At 32.7% G+C, this 18,535-nt stretch overlaps 1 protein-coding gene across 1 annotated transcript; it reads right to left on the reverse strand.

Annotated features, from left to right (window-relative positions):
- Nucleotides 1-214: 214 nt before the first annotated feature.
- On the reverse strand, nt 215-10,437 carry LOC111702562 (calumenin). Its single transcript, XM_023474295.1, has 15 exons — nt 10,171-10,437; nt 8,895-8,988; nt 8,045-8,082; nt 7,881-7,951; nt 7,219-7,273; nt 6,784-6,832; nt 5,400-5,446; nt 4,444-4,521; nt 4,204-4,278; nt 3,209-3,245; nt 2,792-2,879; nt 2,033-2,101; nt 1,875-1,905; nt 1,386-1,460; nt 215-512 (listed from the first exon to the last, which is right to left on the reverse strand). Exons 1-15 carry the CDS (start codon nt 10,279-10,281, stop codon nt 468-470), a joined length of 963 nt encoding a protein of 320 aa, XP_023330063.1. The 5' UTR covers nt 10,282-10,437; the 3' UTR covers nt 215-467.
- Nucleotides 10,438-18,535: the final 8,098 nt, after the last annotated feature.

Consider the following 18,535-nt stretch of genomic DNA (forward strand, 5'->3'; position numbering starts at 1 on the left):
AAATAGCAGGTTTAATAAAAAAAACTTTAAAAGGTTCATAAAAAATCAATAGACGAGAAAATGTACGGAGTATCCCACATCATATTGGATCGTCCACAGATCTAAATTGAGATTTCCGGGACTAATCAGAAAATTTAAAAAGAAATAGATTATTTTATAAATTTGTAGAAGGCTAATAAAAAGATTTGCGTGCAGAAAATAGTAGAATTTTCGAGAGTATTATGTGCGTTCTTCGGGAACTAGAAATCTTACAAATGTGAGTTTCATTTTATTTGTTTTTAATCTAGCAAAGTATTACTAAATAAATAAAAGAAAATACATTCAACATACCACATCAACTAATTAGAGTATCATGTTTAACTACGCAACTAATCCTTGTGCACTTAATTAAAATCTTAACATTTTAAATATTTTCATATTTTCACTGGAAAATTTATTCATAATTCTTATTTTTGGAAAGGTAGAATTTAAAACTCATCATGTCGAGAGAGAGCCTCTCCAAAATCTGTTGCCTGAAAAGAAAAAAAGGTTACATAATGTAAATATTGCTAAAAAGAAAATTGTATTTATACCAGAACAAAATATATATATAATGTAAATATCATGAAAATATGATTGAATTTAAACCATAAGAAAATTACATAATGCAAATTTTACTAAAAAGAATATTTTTGAATTTGAACCATAAGAAGATTGCAATAAATTAAAAGTTTATCATGCAGCGAACCCTCAAGTTAATAAATTATAAAGTCTGCACTAACAGACACATTTATTAAAGGGACTGTAGGCATAATTTCAAGCGACCTTGCATTTTTAGAAATTGGCATGCCCGATTCTCGACGTACCCTTGAAGGACGGAGTAATCTTTGTGTTTATCTCTAAAATGGTGTTCAAATTACCAGAATGTTCACTAACGCACAATGTGAACTCAACGGTTTCCTTGTGTTAATTTCTTTACATATTTCTCGACAATCCAGAACATAATCTGTCGAACACGGGTTTAAAAAATTTGAATAACATTTTTTTTGCGACATACAATTTGCCAGTAAATATTAATAGTTTTTGTTTAAAAACGAATTTATCAACAATTACATCCGTTTCTATAGATAAATAAGAATAAATTTCAGGGGTACTGTTGTGAACCTACAAATTGAAATCACGCCTACAGCCTACTTAATAGACGTCTGTCAGTGGAGATTTATTATTCCTTAAATTAAAGATTTGTTTTCTATTTGTTCTTCTCTATAAGAGATTCGTCTTGCTCAATTTTTTTCTGTTAATTTTAATAATCACGTGCTTAAGTAGCCATGTTACCATATTTAGTCGAAGATATTAAGTATGATTTTTAGAATAAATGAATAAATAAATAAGTGAAAAGTATTAACCTGAGATCCAACGAAAAGATCATACTTATCCAAAATCTCTAGTTTAGTAAGCCTATTATCCTGATCTACATCCGCCTGTTAAATCCATAATCCTTAAAAACTGTTTCACAAGAATTAAACAAGTTTTCACTATTCCAGTTATCAATTATTCCGCATAATTGTAAACAAAATGAAGTTTATTGTTGTTTTTACTACTTTTTCTTTTCTCTTTAGTTAAAAAATTATAAAAAAATACGCCATTACTTTTTTAAAATATACATTAGCAAGTCTAATGCCTGCATAAGCGTAGTCAGTTTTAATATTTAAAATGACAACAAATATTTCAAAATACTTTCTTTCTTAAAAGTTCAAATTTTCTGAAAGAAAACCAAAGATAAATAATCGATTCTGAGATTTCTATTTTCAAAGCCTTTAAATGAAGGGTTTTCAGATTACTAACTGCAAGTCCCGTTAAAAAAATTTATTAAAAACGCTTTAAAGATTAGTTTCCTCAAATACTAAATGTTTTGCCTCAGCCTCACTGAACAATATTTCATTTTTTTTAAATGATAGAAAATATTTAAAAACTAACTTTACATACTTCCATGTGATTTTTAACAATAACGTGTTTTCAAATATTCAAATTTAGATTTTCATGAAATAAATTCCTGTGATCAAAGTCGGGAGGAATTATCCAGGATTTTACTTCTTCCATATCCATATATCCATCTCCGTTACTAAACAAATAAATCCATATCCGTTACTAAACAAATATATCAATATATCCATCTCCGTTACTAAACAAATATATCCAAATATCCATCTCCGTTACTAAACAAATATATCCATATATCCATCTCCGTTACTAAACAAATATATCCATATATCCATCTCTAATACTAAACAAATATATCCATATATCCATCTCCGTTGCAAAACAAATATATCCCCATATATTTATCCTTGTTATTAAACAAACGTATCCCTATATCCATCTCCGTTGCTAACCAAATATATCCATATATCCATCCCTGTTACTAAACAAATATATCAATATATCCATCAGAGATTTTAAAATAATGGAGAATATAAAGAAACTAAATAAAATAATATTTCATTACAAAATATTTATATCCACAAAACTGCCTAACCCCATTCATCCTGAACTACCCCACCCCCTACCAATCCAAACTATTCCCCCTAAAACTGAGCCGAAAACTTTAGGATGGTGGATATCAAGATTATTGCGTTTTCTTAATCTCCAGATTAAATAATGCTTGTTCTCCTCTTGTTATTAATATCCAGATTAATTTACCAATCGTGATTAAGGATATCCCATTCTAAAGTTTTCAGCTCTGATCTATTTTCCCTATCTCTGAACTATCCCCCTTTAACTATTCCCTTCCTATCTCTAAACTGTTCCCTACCTATCCCTGAATTTCTGGAACTGTTCTCTCTCTGTCTGAACCCAGTCTGGTTCAGCTCCTCCCTCTTCTCCACCCTTGTACATATCACCTGCACAATTTAAGCTTACTATTCAAATACTGTACTCTGTACACTATACAGTATACACTGTACATAGCAACACTGCAGCATTGCAACAGTACACTGTACACTGTGCATATGAATACATTTAAAATATTAAAACTAAAATTTCACTAGAAGATATTTTATTTGTTAAGAGATTTTTACCTTTAATGGAAATTTTATCCTCAATTAAGAAAATTTTTGGTTGATATTTGAAAATAAAGGTACAGGATGACAGGATTACAGGATTACAGGATTACAGGATTACAGGAACTTAAAATTATAATGACGTCCATTTGAATAAAAACCATTCCCACCTATGTATTCTGCAACACTAATCTGTCCGTCTTTGTCCTGAAATACGATATAGTTTGCTATACGTAAATATTCATGTAAATTATTATACTAAATACTTGTTCGAAGTATAATTCGTTTAATTCTTTAAAATCTTATTAATTTCTTAATGACGTATATATCGGTCATGATGTGTTTATTACTAACGTAAAAATCCTAGTCCTGAAACTTGTTTCTTCTGATTCACTTTGTATTATTAGGATGTCTTACATAATTTTTGAATGAACAAAATCAATGATCTCCAATTACTTTTCTGCCCCTTCCCATTAAATTCCCAAATCTTTCTAACAACCGTCCTCAGTCCCCTTAGCTCATACAAATCATCCACGGTACGTTGTCCGCAAAAGGCCTTTCTATCTGTCCTTAGTCCCCCATTACTTTCTAACCGCCTTTTAAACTCCCACAAGACCTCAAGTCTCTTAATAACCTTTTCCCAGACCTGTCCTAACCCCGTCCGTTCTGTCCCTTCCTAGTTCTATCTGTCCCTTCCTAGTTCAATCTGTCCCTTCCTAATTCCCTCTGTCCCTTCATGGTCCCCTCTGTTCCTTCCTAGTTCTATCTGTTTCCTTCCTAGTTCCCTCTGTCCCTTCCTAGTTCCTTCTGTCCCTTCCTAGTTCCTTCTGTCCCATTCCTAGTTCTATCAGTTCCTTCTTAGTCCCCTCTGTCCCTGCCTAGTTCTATCTGTCCCGTCCTAGTTCCCTCTGTCCCTTCTTAGTCCCCTCTGTTACTTCCTAGTTCCCTCTGTCCCTTGCTAGTTCCCTCTGTTCCTTCCTAGTTCCCTCTGTCCCTTGCTAGTTCCCTCTGTCCCTTCCCATTTCCATCCAGTCCAGACATTTATTACAGCCCAAGACTCCTCTATCCTCTTCTTTCTCTTAGTCCCATTTTAATCTGTAAATTCTCCTCCCCCCCCATTCCAAGATGTTATTTGATTATTTGATATAATACTGGAAATATAAACCTTGTCAATATCCTCTAGAGTTTCCTGCACAACAATATCTCTCATATGCTCGGCATGCTCAGGGTGCAGAAATCCCTGAATAAATGTATTTTTACATCGGCATGCAAGATCCCTAAATAAAATATCATTGTTCAGAAAAAATATCTTTTTATATGATAGGATCTCAAGAAAATATATACTCTTGAATCACGGACTTGGAAATTACCAATAAATTAATTGATAGATAGATAGTTAGTTTACCTGGAATTCTAGCTTTGTGAGCTCCCCATCTTGATCTGTATCAGCCAACTGCCAACGCCGGGCATCTCGGGCCTCCATCTACAGATAGATAAAATAAAAAGTGAATTAAACATCTTTAAAAGTTTTCTTTGTATCTTTCAGAGGATTTCCAAAGCCAAATTTGTTTCTAACAAATAAAAGTTTTGTAAATTATATTATCCTTAGTGAACACTCTATGTACTGTACAGTGTACAGTGTACAATACCAGTGATATTTAAATCTACAATAATCGAGTATGCGTGAGAACACTCTGTGTACTGTACAGTGTACAGTGTACAGTGTACAGTGTACAGTGTACAGTGTACAATACCAGAGCCCAAAATTTAAAAGAGTTTCGTTGATGGAAACTCCCGAGTTTCCTTTTTGGTGTCTTAACATTTGTGTAGATTTTGATTTGGGAGATTTTAAAATAATGGAGAATATAAAGAAACTAAATAAAATAATATTTCATTACAAAATATTTATATCCACAAAACTGCCTAACCCCATTCATGCAACCCGGGTTTCAAAACTGGTTTTCATAACGATACCCTGTCTTAAGTTTTGGGCTCAGTGATATTTAAATCTACAATAATCGAGTATGCGTGAGAACACTCTGTGTACTGTACAGTGTACAGTGTACAGTGTACAATACCAGTGATATTTAAATCTACAATAATCGAGTATGCGTGAGAAAATATCATTCGAAATATTTTAGAACAAAGAAAATCAGGAAAAGGATCTTAAAAGGATCTAAAAAACAGTTCTTGTTTGAATTTGTAAATAAAAATCAAAATAAAATCTTCTTGATAAAATAATTAAATCATTTGTTCAGCCTACATTTGTATCTACAACGGAATGTTTTGGATATAAATTTAAAATTTAAAAAATATAATTTTGAAGTTGCACACACAAAAAAATCTGAATCCTCAACCAACCTCTTTATAGGAAAATCCATCCTCCGATTCATCAACATCTCCCTCATCTTAATCAAAATAATCTTGTCAACGATTTATACGTCCCCTAATTTGTCATCCATGAGTGTCCCCTAATGTGTCCTTTATGAGTGTCCACTATGAGTGTCCCCTAATGTCTCCTCTATGAGTGTCCACTATGAGTGTCCCCTAATGTCTCCTCTATGAGTGTCCACTATGAGTGTCACCTAATGTGTCCTCTATGAGTGCCCCCTACTGTCTCCTGTATGAGTGTCCTCTATGAATGTCCCCTAATGTCTCCTCCATGAGTGTCCCCTAATGTGTCCCATAATGTCTCCTCTATGAGTGTCCTCTATGAATGTCCCCTAATGTCTCCTCCATGAGTGTCCCCTAATGTGTCCTTTATCAGTGTCCCCTAATGTCTCCTCTATGAGTGTCCCCTAATGTGTCCTCTATGAGTGTCCTCTATGAGTGTCCCCTAATGTCTCCTCTATGAGTGTCCTCTATGAATGTCCCCTAATGTCTCCTCCATGAATGTCCCCTAATGTGTCCTCCATGAGTATCCCCTAATGTGTCCTCCATGAGTGTCCTCTATGAGTGTCCCCTAATGTCTCCTCTATGAGTGTCCACTATGAGTGTCCCCTAATGTCTCTATGACTGTCCACTATGAGTGTCCCCTAATGTCTCCTCTAGAGTGTCCACTATGAGTGTCCCCTAATGTCTCCTCTATGAGTGTCCACTATGAGTGTCCCCTAATGTCTCCTCTATGAGTGTCCATTATGAGTGTCCCCTAGTGTCTCCTCTATGAGTGTCCACTATGAGTGTCCATTATGAGAGTCCCCTAGTGTCTCCTCTATGAGTGTCCCCTAGTGTCTCCACTATGAGTGTCCTCTATGAGTGTCCTCTATGAGTGTCCTCTGTGAGCTTAATGTTTCTCAATTACACAGGTTAATACTTGAGTTGTGAGAATGTTTATAACTGTAAACGTAATTTCAAGTGACCAGCTCAAGGCAAAAAAAGGCAATGCCCGATTTACAATGTTACCCTTAAAACTTTTATCTGATCCATTATATGGAAGATATTGTCGCTTTTCTAGATTTAAAAGTGTTAAGTTCTGATAATTCCTGTATGTTTTCCTGCATTAGAAATGCGCAAGCCAACATTGTAGAGAACCCACAATTGAAAATAACTTTTGTGAATCAGGAATATTTACTTAAAATTACGCTTACAATCCCTTAAAAGGTGGATGAACCTAATGCACCAAAAAAGACTGGAAAAACGCCATTTGATTTCTTGATTTAAGCTTTAAGAAAAGAACTCTACAAGAGCATAATTTTTTGTCTCTGTTAATATCTATACTAGTATTACCCAAACCAGAAAAGATTACCTAGAAAACTATATATTGCTGTTCTGTATTCGATCCAGTTTATGGTTTCCTAAAATCATAAAAACAAACAGTAGAATATTAATCATAAACAGAAACCAAACAAGTCTGATGAGTTTAAAATTATATCTTCAAATATGAAAAAATTGACAGATTTCCTGTGGCCAGTGCAGTGCATACAAAACTAGGATTGAATAAAGTTAGCAAGCTTGAGTCTAAAATAAGTTCGGAGTTCAAGGACACTCCACCTCCCTTGCTTTGAGATTGGAGTCCCAAAAACAAGCGTTTGTCGCAAAATTAAAGAGTGAATCATATATTTAATACAATTTTTTAAGTTAAAAGTTGAACATTGATCTGCTCTGTAATAGAGTCAGAATTCTGGAAATTTTGGACTGTCTATTTTAAACTAAAGAATGTTTATAATAAAATCAAATTCACCTTATCTAACCGTTTATAGTTCTGCCACTGTCTTTCTACATCCTCATCTATATACCTAACATAGGTCAATTCTTGTAAATATATTTTGTTCAATAATAAAACTATGATTGAAAAAGAAAAATAGTATCTATAATAAAACAAAGTAAATAACAGAAAGTTCGAATTTGTACTTTGCTAGTCTGTCTTTCCGTTTGGATCCAATAAACGTCATAATGGCTACACAGATCAGGGCCCACATTTTTGTGGCAACCCACACTATCCCAGGGAAGGTTTATTGATGGTTTAAGTTAAAAGTGACTTTAACCTAGAAAAATGTCGATTTTAATTTTTTTTAGAAATTTACCAAAATGTTTACAGCAAAATCAGCAAATTAAGAGTTTTACTTTTACGACAAAAAAAGGCCACCATTAAAAGTTTAAATTGTTGCTAAAGAAGGGAGCTCCGAAAGCCTAGAATAATAAAAGTCATTTTAAATTTAAAACTCGGGTCTAAAGCATTCTGAGCATGAAATTTGAAAAAAATATTCGACGTTTTGGAAAATAAACAATGTTTTGGAAATGACAGATGATTTCTGGAAAAATAAATGAGAAGTGAAGAATGAAGATAAAATGGTAAACAATAACCCAGTATTCAAGTTGAGATAAAAATAAACTCAAAAATACCTCGATTGCGTATTTTTTATCCAGTCATGAAGTTCAGGAATTGTTATGAAGCCATCTTTATCCGCATCTATCTGAATTTTTATAATTTGAAGGGATTGTATTTAGAACAAAGGCGGAAACAAAAAATCGAAATATTAGATATTTATTTTATTTTGTAAGTTTACCTTGTCTGCAATTATCCCAAGACGTCGCTGAGATTCAGCTGTAAGAAATATTTATTATCTATGGTAAAATATTTATTATCTATGGTAAAATATTTATTATCTATGGTAAAATATTTATTATCTATGGTAAAATATTTATTATCTATGGTAAAATATTTATTATTTATGGTAAAATCTAAAAGTTTTTTCTTCAAAGATTTTAAAGAAAATATATTCTGCCATGTTCTTGGGTTGAGTTGCATGAGTTACTTTCAAAGGAAATTAGGGAAATTAAAAATGAATTATTAAATTCACAAAAGGGCAGACCACATTTTGGAATTGTCAGGACTAGGGGTACTATATAAAAATGTATACAAGAATTTACTTCCTGAAATCAGATTTACATATGAATGCCGCAAGTAATTTCAAATATCAAAGACGACTTTCAAGTGATCTTTCCGCTGCCATGTTTCGTGGGACACTCTGTTTTTACGCTAACAGCTCACAACATAGTTAATAAGTTCTTAAATCTTTTTTCATGAATATATACTAAATCTTTAAAAACATGAATACAAAATTGATTCCGTTTAGCAAACGAGTTTCTTCTAACTATTACTAATTTCTTAAAAGATTCATGAAAATGTGTAATCATACAATCATTCATTTCTTCATTATTATTTCTCCATCCTCGTTATTATTTATTCAATAAAGTCATCAGGATCCATAGAAATTAAATAGAAGGAAAATAAATAATACGTATAAAAGAGAAAGAAGAAAAAACAAAGAATTTATAAGGGAAGGAAAAATGTATTACCGGGAAATAAGAATATAAGTGAAAGTAAAAAGTGAAGTTGAAAGAAAGTATTTGAACCTGGAGAAAGTTCGTCGAACTCCTCTGCCTGGTCCCCCAGGAATGCCTCGTGATCATACTCAAAGTCCCCCTCCTCTCCACCATGCTCATGCTCCTTCATAAAAAATATCAATTAATTCTTAAAATTCTCGATTCGAGTTGTTGAAGTGGAGTGTGTAAGTTATTTTAAGTTACACTTAATTTTTAGAATGGAATGTTTTTTTCGCTTCACAACAGAACCTTTTCAACCTTTGTCTAATCTAAGAAAGAAAATGTAAAAAAAAACAATTATGATATTCGGATAAAGGTGTAAGTTTTAAGTTAAATGGCACCGTTGTGAATCGGACATGCCACTTTTTTTAAGCGGTTTCGGTAACAATCCCTTAAATAAAATATTTTTTTTTCTTCTTCTTGAATGAGTTGTGAAGTTTTCTATCTGGATGCTTGTATAACTCTACTTTGAGTTTGATTTAATTAAAATCCTTCTATTTAAACTTTCACTAATAATAAGAAATCTTAGATTTCCCAAAAGTTCTCTTTTAGAAGAGAAAATGTAACATAAATAATTAAAGATTAAATGCATCGTTTGCAATAAACCAAGGAGTAGAAAAAGTACGGAGAAGAATATTTTTTTTGAACTGTTGATTATCATTAGCAATAAAACCAGTTTTTGAGCTTCCCTAACTCACGCTACAATGACCCCTCTTTAACAGATGTCAAGACTGATGAATGGGAATGCAAAAAATGTTAACCTTCGGCTAAACCTCAACTACAACTTACTAAACATAAATGGACAATTACCCTTTAAACCTTTGAATGATTATGAAGGCAGAGAACTCCGTATGTTTAACTCTAAAAAGGAGTTCAAATTGCAGAAAAACTTGAGTGTATACTGTATAGTATATATACGCCTGCGTACAGATTGAATTTTACACATCCGACTTTTCGTCTATTTCTGAAAAATCCGCAATACTCTTTGTCTAACAAACTTTTCAAAAATTCGAAAATAAATCTTTTTTGCGACTCTCAGGAAGTAAATATTATATTTCTGGAATATAAAACAGGTTGCAAGCAAATTTTTCTACAATATCAAGCGTTTATGTAGATTTAAATTAAATGAAATCAGGCTGAATGTCCTACTATCCACCCCTCAGACAATAAATGAATTTACTTTTTCAAGAATGAAGTGAGGTCTATTAGCTTGTACCGGAGAATTATGCCACTTAAGATAATTAACTTATAAATAGGCAATTATCTCAATAAATAAGATTGATTACATAATTAAAAGGCAAATTACCTTATTACTCAGGGGTTTACCATGAATGATTCTATCATGATCTTTATCCATAGATGCTTCTTGGCTGCCAGAGCAGAATACAAGTAATATCATCAACACTTCCAGATGCATTCTAGATCTTCTCGTTTATTATCCTTTCCCAATATATTCAGTAGATTATTATATTGAAATCTCTCGGGGGTTTAAAACTGATCAGAATTATCCAATTCGAGGAACTTTATACATTCTCTTCTTTCACAGAAAATCTGAAAAATTCTGAAGATAAACTAAAAAAATTATTTCTTAATTATAATTACTTTAATTGCGTGTCTGTCAACCATTTTAGTTTACCACCCTACTCAACCAACTGCTATCTCTTACCTTAAAAAATATTTATCTTAAGGATTCTTTGTGAAAACAGCTCTAGGCTATCTAAGTTCTCCTGCAGTGCATATATCTAATGCACTAATGTTTTCTTAACATCTGATATAATTACACCTGCAGTAAAATATAAGTTTTGATTTGAATTGATCTTGAAATATAGTGCATGAAATATACGTATTGTATGACTTTAAATTCTTTGATTTCACGAATCTTTATTAAATTAATCTGAGTTATATGGAAAGCAAATAAACCCCTTTTTTGTACATCGGAAATATGTTACAAGAAAAGAAGTTTTTTGTATTCTAGAATTGAGCCTCAATCTGAAATGATTCCATAAGATTGCGTGTACAGTGTACACTGTAAACTTAACCCATAGCTCACATATGTTGAATTAGAACTGAGTATAGTAGGCTCTGACTGACTCTGAGTTTGATCCGTCTGACAAGGAAAAATTAGGTCACTCAAAGGTGCACTCCTCTCAACCCATTTAAACTAGGGCTTATACTCCCTCGCAACATCCTATCCAAACACTCCACACACGTCACGTCACACATACACACACAAATACAGAAACATAAATATTCGCTTTTTCCATTTTTAAGATAAGTATTAAAGACTTTTCTTCAGTCATTTTTTTGTTGCTCAAACGTTGGTTCATATTTTCATTGGAAATTTCAATCATATAATCTATTATCTTTGCAAGTAACTATTATGTTATGTATAGTGTATGCATGCAGAACAATACACAATCCCTTAAGTAACTCATCTAACCGAAGATATATTTTAAGCTTAAGATAAATTGCACTGCTTGCATTGATTTTAGTTGTAGGGTTGCAATATTTATTTAATTCCTTTGGATACTAAAAAACGCATTTTACCTTCACAAATAATTTTTCCCCTATAACTTTAAATTAAACGATAAAGATAAACCACTGCTTAAAGTTAGAATACGTGATAAAGTTTGGAGTCATTTAAAACCTTGTTAATTAAACTTTAAGAGGTTTCATTACAAGCAATTAATACAATTCTCATGTTGCACTTCGTAGTAACGTTCAATTACTCAACTCAATCAATAGATGACAAACATTAATTAAAGAAGGTCTGTATGCTGCATGCATTCCAGGAGTATGCATTAACCAATCTACAGATTAGATTTCCTTACAAAATAGAAGTTCAAAACATAAAGAATAATCAAAATAAAAAACCAACACAAGGCCCTTTTCGTTACATTGTGTTTAGAGTCTACAGAGGCAGCTTATGGAGAAAGGGGAAGGGGAGACGTCCAACTCCGGCTCCCCACTGGAAAATTGTGGGAGAAGTCCCCTACTTGGAAACTCGGGCAACTTCTCGTCCTTTAATTTAGATTTTTAAAAAAAGATTTTAAAAATTTTTTCACTCAAATGGAAGAATTTTTTTATATAAGTCCAAACCTTGCTTACACACATTCCACCTTCCACACGGTTTTGTTCATTGTTTTGACATAAAGTAGACCAAATTCTACATAAAATATATCAAGGGGGGGGGGATATATAAAATATATCATGGGCAGTACACATTTTTCAATCCTGACTGATCAAAACCATCTCTGTATTATGTCTCGCTCAGAAATTTTACCTATTTAGTTCAGCCGATTCAGCGTTTAGTAGGAGCAAACAAACAAAAATTTAACAAATAGACTAATGTAATAAAAACGTAAGCTCTTTTATTAACTGTAGGCGTCAGTCTCAACAATTTAACAGAAACATCAGATGGAAAAAAATTCGCTGGATTTTTTTTGCTATCGATTATTTGATTCTCAGAATACGTGAAAAAGTTTGGAGTCATTTAAAACCTTGTTAATTAAACTTTAAGAGGTTTCATTACAAACAATTTTTTTCTATCTGATGTTTCTGTTAAATTGTTGAGAATTCTGATTTCTTAAAGGAATTGTAAGCGTGATTTCAAGTGATCCTCCATGCAAAAATGGCAATGCCCGAATTTCAACAGTGCCCTTGTAAGCTTTGTCTGATCAAGTATGGATTAGATATTAATGTCTTTGTTTATTTTCCAACTGTTTATTTTCATTTGCAATTTCTTCGCAAAATGACTTGCGCATTTCTTGTTTATAAAAAGAAATGGAGAAGAACACAGAAAAAAAACACTTTGATTCAGAAAAACGACGGTATCTCCCATATTTATGATCAGATAAAGTTTTCGTTGTGAATCGGGCATTGGCATCTTTGCATGAAAGGTCGCTTAAAATTACGCTTATAGATCCTTTAAGAGCTAAAACAACTGAGCCTTCTAAATAAACAAGAGCAATTAAGACAGTCCAGTGGATACCATATTAATTCGAAATTAAGTCTAGATCTTGAGATGGAAAGATTACGGAAACGAGTGCTGCGGCAACTGATAGTTTAGTATATGCCTATGTTAGGCAAGTATGATTCATGAACAAAAAAAGAAAAGTGGAAAAAGGGGGTGCAAACTTTTAAGCAAGTTAAAAGAAAGTAGTAGCTGAACTGCGCGTCTACGTAACTCAACCACATGGGTAAAATCGAGGTCATGAACAAAATCGATAGGAGGGCGGAAAAAGGGTGCGGCTCCAAAAATAGGACAAAGTGCGGTAATTTCCTAATATACGATTTTTGGACACCCCACCGCCCCCGCCCGGTACCCTAGCCTGTCCTTGCCGCTGCGCTCGGCCCAGAAAGTGTCCTAACCTAACCCTAAATATATAAATAATTGAAAATTGTTGAAAAAGTGGTCATGAACAAAATCGGTAGGAGGGGGACGGGGAGGGTCTAAAAATCGTATACTATGACGGACCCCAAAGTGCGAAGGCCAAATTTGTCTACAATTTCTTATAGAGAACGATTAAATAAAAAAAAATAATTCTGAAAACGTATCCACCCCCAAAGTAGGAGTTTTGAACGTCGAATTTGCGCTCAAACTCAGGATTTACAGATCTTTAAAAGTTTAATATTTCTCAAATGAATACGAACAAAGTTTTCCACAACACTTCATACTCAGTTTAACATACCTTACATAGCCGGTCCTCCCTTTCAGGCAATTTCTGAGCCGAGCGCTGCGGCTAGGACAAACTAGGGGCCGAGCGCTGCAGCTAGGACAGGCCAGGTGACCGAGCGCCGCGGCTAAGACAAGCTGGGGGCCGAGCGCTGCGTCCATATGATCAACTAATCCATGTGTTACATAGATCTACCATGCACAAAATTGATAAGAGGGGGGGGGGGGGCCAAAAATCGTTCTCTAGGAAATTACCGATTTTTAATTGGAAGAGCTGCTTAAGCTTTTTTACTCACACTGTAGATTAATTATAAATGTAGTTTAAAGCTAACTTTTTGAAGATTTATATATGAAAATTCTACTAGTTCTGAATGATAAATAACTAACGGTAACAACCGTTGTCGCCTGTCAGTGTCGAGCATCGACCGGCAAACAGTATACACTATACATTGTAACTACTAACTGTCTGCGAGTGTGTGTACGCAATGTATACAATGACACGAAAAAGCTCCATGTTAGTTTAAAAGCTAAGTTCAAATGTCGTCTTCTGTTGTGTATACTTTTAAAAATTCAGAACCTTGCCTTTCTTATTTCTCAAAACGAATACGATTAAGGGCCGTAAAATGACAAAGTGAATAAAGTATTTATTCACTTTGGTAAAATGAGGGGGGGGGGCTTCTCCTCCCACTGGAAGATAAAATTTAAGGTGAAATGAGTGCCTGTTTATTGTATAATATGGCTTTGCCCTACTAACCCAAAAACCTAAAAATACTAACGTGCTTCTATATATATGGTACAGGAGGTACAGGGTGTCCCAAAAAACATGGGAATTCAGTGACGAATTGGATATATCGTCTTTGTTATGAATTAGCATTGTATAATACCTAATTTCAAAAGCCATAATATTATTACGTTTGCTAGAGTTTATTTTATGAGATGGTAAAAGAGTAAAGACTGTAAAGATATATGTCTTATTTCTCCGCAAGATAAACAGTGAAGACGGACAAGTTTACTCTGTTTTTATACTGTAATTTTCTAAGTACAACCGATATGCAGTCAAAACATAAACAAACAAAATGTAACATAGCAGAGGAAACTCTTACAGATTACAGCTTTCTCAGTAGGTATCACTATACTAAATCAAAGACTTATTTAAAAGACGATATCGAATTCGTCACTGAATTCCCATGTTTATTGGGACACCCTGTATATATGCGTAATTTTAGGTAGAGGGTGTCCCACGAAAAAAAAAGTTTAAAATGTCTTCTTCCATAGTTTGTTAAGTTGTTTGAACCCCAAAAGAATAATATAAAAGTAGCGCCATATTATAGTAAAATTGATTTCAAAGTAAAATATATTTGAGTATAAGATGCCAAAAGTTAATATATGGCAGTCATATTATAGTAAAATTGATTTCAAAGTAAAATATATTTGAGTAAAAGATTTTTAACTAAAACTGCAAAAAATCTAATATCTAATACAGTATATGGAAGAAAACATTCAAAACTATTCACAAACTGTCACCTTTCGTGGGACACCCTGTATGTTTTCGTATGCTCAACGTTTTGGTAAAGAACTTGCGTATATTTACGTATTTTTACGTATTTATCATACCAAGCTATATATCTTTTTTTAAGTGCTTAGGCTTTCCAGAAACGTATTTTTACGAATAATTGCGTAAACTTTTACCAATTAATTTTTCTTAAGGTTTTAGGTTTTTATTTTACGTATTATAAGCGTATTGTCTCGTTTTTTCTTTTCTTAAAAATTGTATTTTTTAGAGTTAAAAGTTTGAGGCAAAACTAATAAATACGGATTTTTTTTAATTTTTAGGTTTTCATTTTACGTATTTTTACGTATTTTTGCGTATTTTTCTTTTCTTAAAAATGGTATTTTATTAGAGTATTTAAAATTTTGTGGCAAACCTAATAATACTTAAATTTTTAAGTTTTTTATTTTACCTATTTTTATGTATGATTTCAGTTTTTTCTTTACTTAAAAATTGTATTTATTTAGAGTTTATAACTGTTAAATGCTAACCTTAAAATATGTATGATTTCATACCAAGTAATTTTTTTGCGTATGTATTTTTTCTTTTAAACACTAAGAATTGTATTTTTAGCGTTTAAAAGTTTGAGACAAACCTAAAAATCCGTATATTTTCGTAAATTTCATACCTAAGTTTTTTCTAAGTTTTTATGTTTTTATTTTACGTATTTGTACGACGTACGTATATATTCACGAAACCTCAACTGCACAAAAATGCATTTTTAAGCTAGAATTTAAAAATAGCGAATTGTTGTGGAAACATTTTGGAAAATTTCTATCATTTTGGAGTAATTTGATGATGAGAAGCAAAGAGAAATCCTTCTCTGCACTAATATTTTCTTTTTTCCAGGTAGGGTGTACTGCCATGTTTTATTCCACACAGGGTTCTGCTCAGCCGAAAGGAACTGGAGAGAGTTGTACAAGAACCTGACTGTGCTGAAGCTCCCTTGATGCTTACACATAGATCGAGATTCATTCGAAAGATTATCGTCTTTCTGGCGGGTTCAGATACTTAATAACAGCTAACCAGGAGTTAACAAGTATATTTAAAGCTGTGAGTAGCAAAATCTGGATCCAGCTAGGTAAAATAAACCTCCATTTTCCAGGTTAATACAGCGTTAAAAGATGAATCCAGGCCTTTAATGTTACTTGTAGTTCTGTTTTTCTCTTTTCCATTTACAGAGCGTCCCATATCATATTAGATTATCTCCAATTCTTTAATGCCAAAATAAACATATAATATTCGAGAAATATAGCATTTCCTGCAAGACTATTTTTATATTAGCCTTATACAATTTTTCAAAATGATTTATTCTTCTAAAACTTTCTGATTAGTCCTAGAAATTGTAATTTAGACCCATTGACGATCTAACATGATATGGGACACCCTGTATGTGCAGCGGACCCCCCATATACACCCCTAGCAATAGTTTCTCTAGTTTGCCATTTTCTCTCTCTCACCCTATATCTCTCAATACTTTTAGGAGCGCCTAACAAGACCTCGTTGTTGCTTCTCTGAAAGCTAACTGTAGTGTACACTAAAAAATTGGCTTATATTTGTAAACATTATGAACAATACAAATTGTACACCATACTCTTTAACTTCAAGGGTTGCCTATAACCGTAAATTTTTCACTAATTAACGAGAAAATTGCAAAATAGAATAATTTTTTGTGGAAATCTGTAACGCCTAGGCTAATTGACAGTTAATAGTGTCTGTAACGCTTAGGTTAAGTAAGGTATTGACAGAGTTAATATAGTATGATTTTTCTTATCTCTTCTTATTCTTATACTATGATGTAAAATTTTCTTTGTAAAATGTAAAAAATAGTTTATAGAGTTTATTATTTCTTGATATATAAATCTTAACATTAAGGTAAAAAATGCTGTGCCTCCACCTCCTTTTAAATTGCCTAGCTACGGGCCTGGTCTGGAGGGTTCCCCCCCCCCCCGTGTTTTTGAGCGAAAATTTTATGCACCACAGTTTGAAAATAAAAGTTTAAATTTTATATTCTCATTTTGGATTTTGAAATCTCACTACCACCAATACCACAGTTTGAAAATAAAAGTTTAAATTTTATATTCTCATTTTGGATTTTCAAATCTCACTTTTTATTTTTTTCATGAATCTCACTACCTTAGAACTTGACACTATATACTTTTATTTTATAAAACTGGGGCATTTTATACCTACAGCGCCCCCCCCCCCCCCGGAAATATCGAACGCTTTCCAATGTGTTATCTGGCCCCTACGGATGCTGAATGCATATCCCCCACGGGAAAAAAAAGTTAATCCCTCCCCACTCGCTCTCTCTCTTCAACTGTAAATACCATGTAAATACTATCCAACTTCAGGAATTCAAATATTTTAGATTGAATATGACTGTCATCTATTCATTTACATTTTCATTACATCAAGAGCAGATCAAATTAACATTTCAGAGTTCCTACGTGGATACAAGCTTACAGGGAATATTGCGGAAAAGACAAAAAGACTACCATTAATTTTGAAAATTTAGCCCAACCCGTGCTTTTTGCTCAAGCACATTCATTTTTACACTACCATTTTGAAACTACTTGAGTTTTTAAATATACGAAATAGTATTCTTTGTTCAAAAGATTTTTAATGCATAGGTTAGGGTCACATTTACTCAGTAATTTGTTTACTATATATAGGACGTTTTAGAGATATGATACTTCATATTATGTAAACTATATAAAGTAAATATAAAATAGAATCTAAACCTGTTATTTGATTTATGCCATATGCATTATATATACAATGCATAATGCTATTTATTTTTATGTATAACAAAAAAAATATCATAGAAATAAAGAACCTAACAATTTTTAATAAATAATAAATATGGCAAATAGATGAAAATATTCTAACTTGATCAAATTCAGAACAAGATTAAGATTAATTTACTTTTACGATTGCAGGGTTATGTTATATACATATAATTTACTATACAGTATTAATGGTTCTTGGCAAATTATTCTTGATCAGCATTGAAGAGGGCGATTTTCAATTGGCTCATAATAAATTTTCTTTTGTGTTTTATTTTAAGCTGAACCATCTTACATTATTATTTTGTATTTTGTGTTTGAAAATAAATATTATAACTATATATGGGCTGAGATCATATCTCGGTATTTGTCCCTGTGTGGCATTTAGAGCTTGATTAATAGCTAGTATACATATTGACGCCGATAGATAACAAGATTGCGCCCAGTGGTAGTGGCATTGATAGTTCATGGGATTGTAGCCTTTTGTTGACATTGATAGTCAAGAGAATCTGAGTTGTACCTGGATAGATACATTTCGAGAAATTGTTATGGAGTAGGCGTTTACTACAGGTATTCAGGGGAATTTTAAAGGCTGCAGTATATTTGGAGAGAATCTTTAATAAATATCAATTAAGTGGTATTATCTTTATCAATCAGA

The sequence above is a fragment of the Eurytemora carolleeae genome, unplaced genomic scaffold, assembly GCF_000591075.1.
Source record: "Eurytemora carolleeae unplaced genomic scaffold, Eaff_2.0 scaffold183, whole genome shotgun sequence".
Classification (NCBI taxonomy): Eukaryota; Metazoa; Arthropoda; class Copepoda; order Calanoida; family Temoridae; genus Eurytemora; species Eurytemora carolleeae.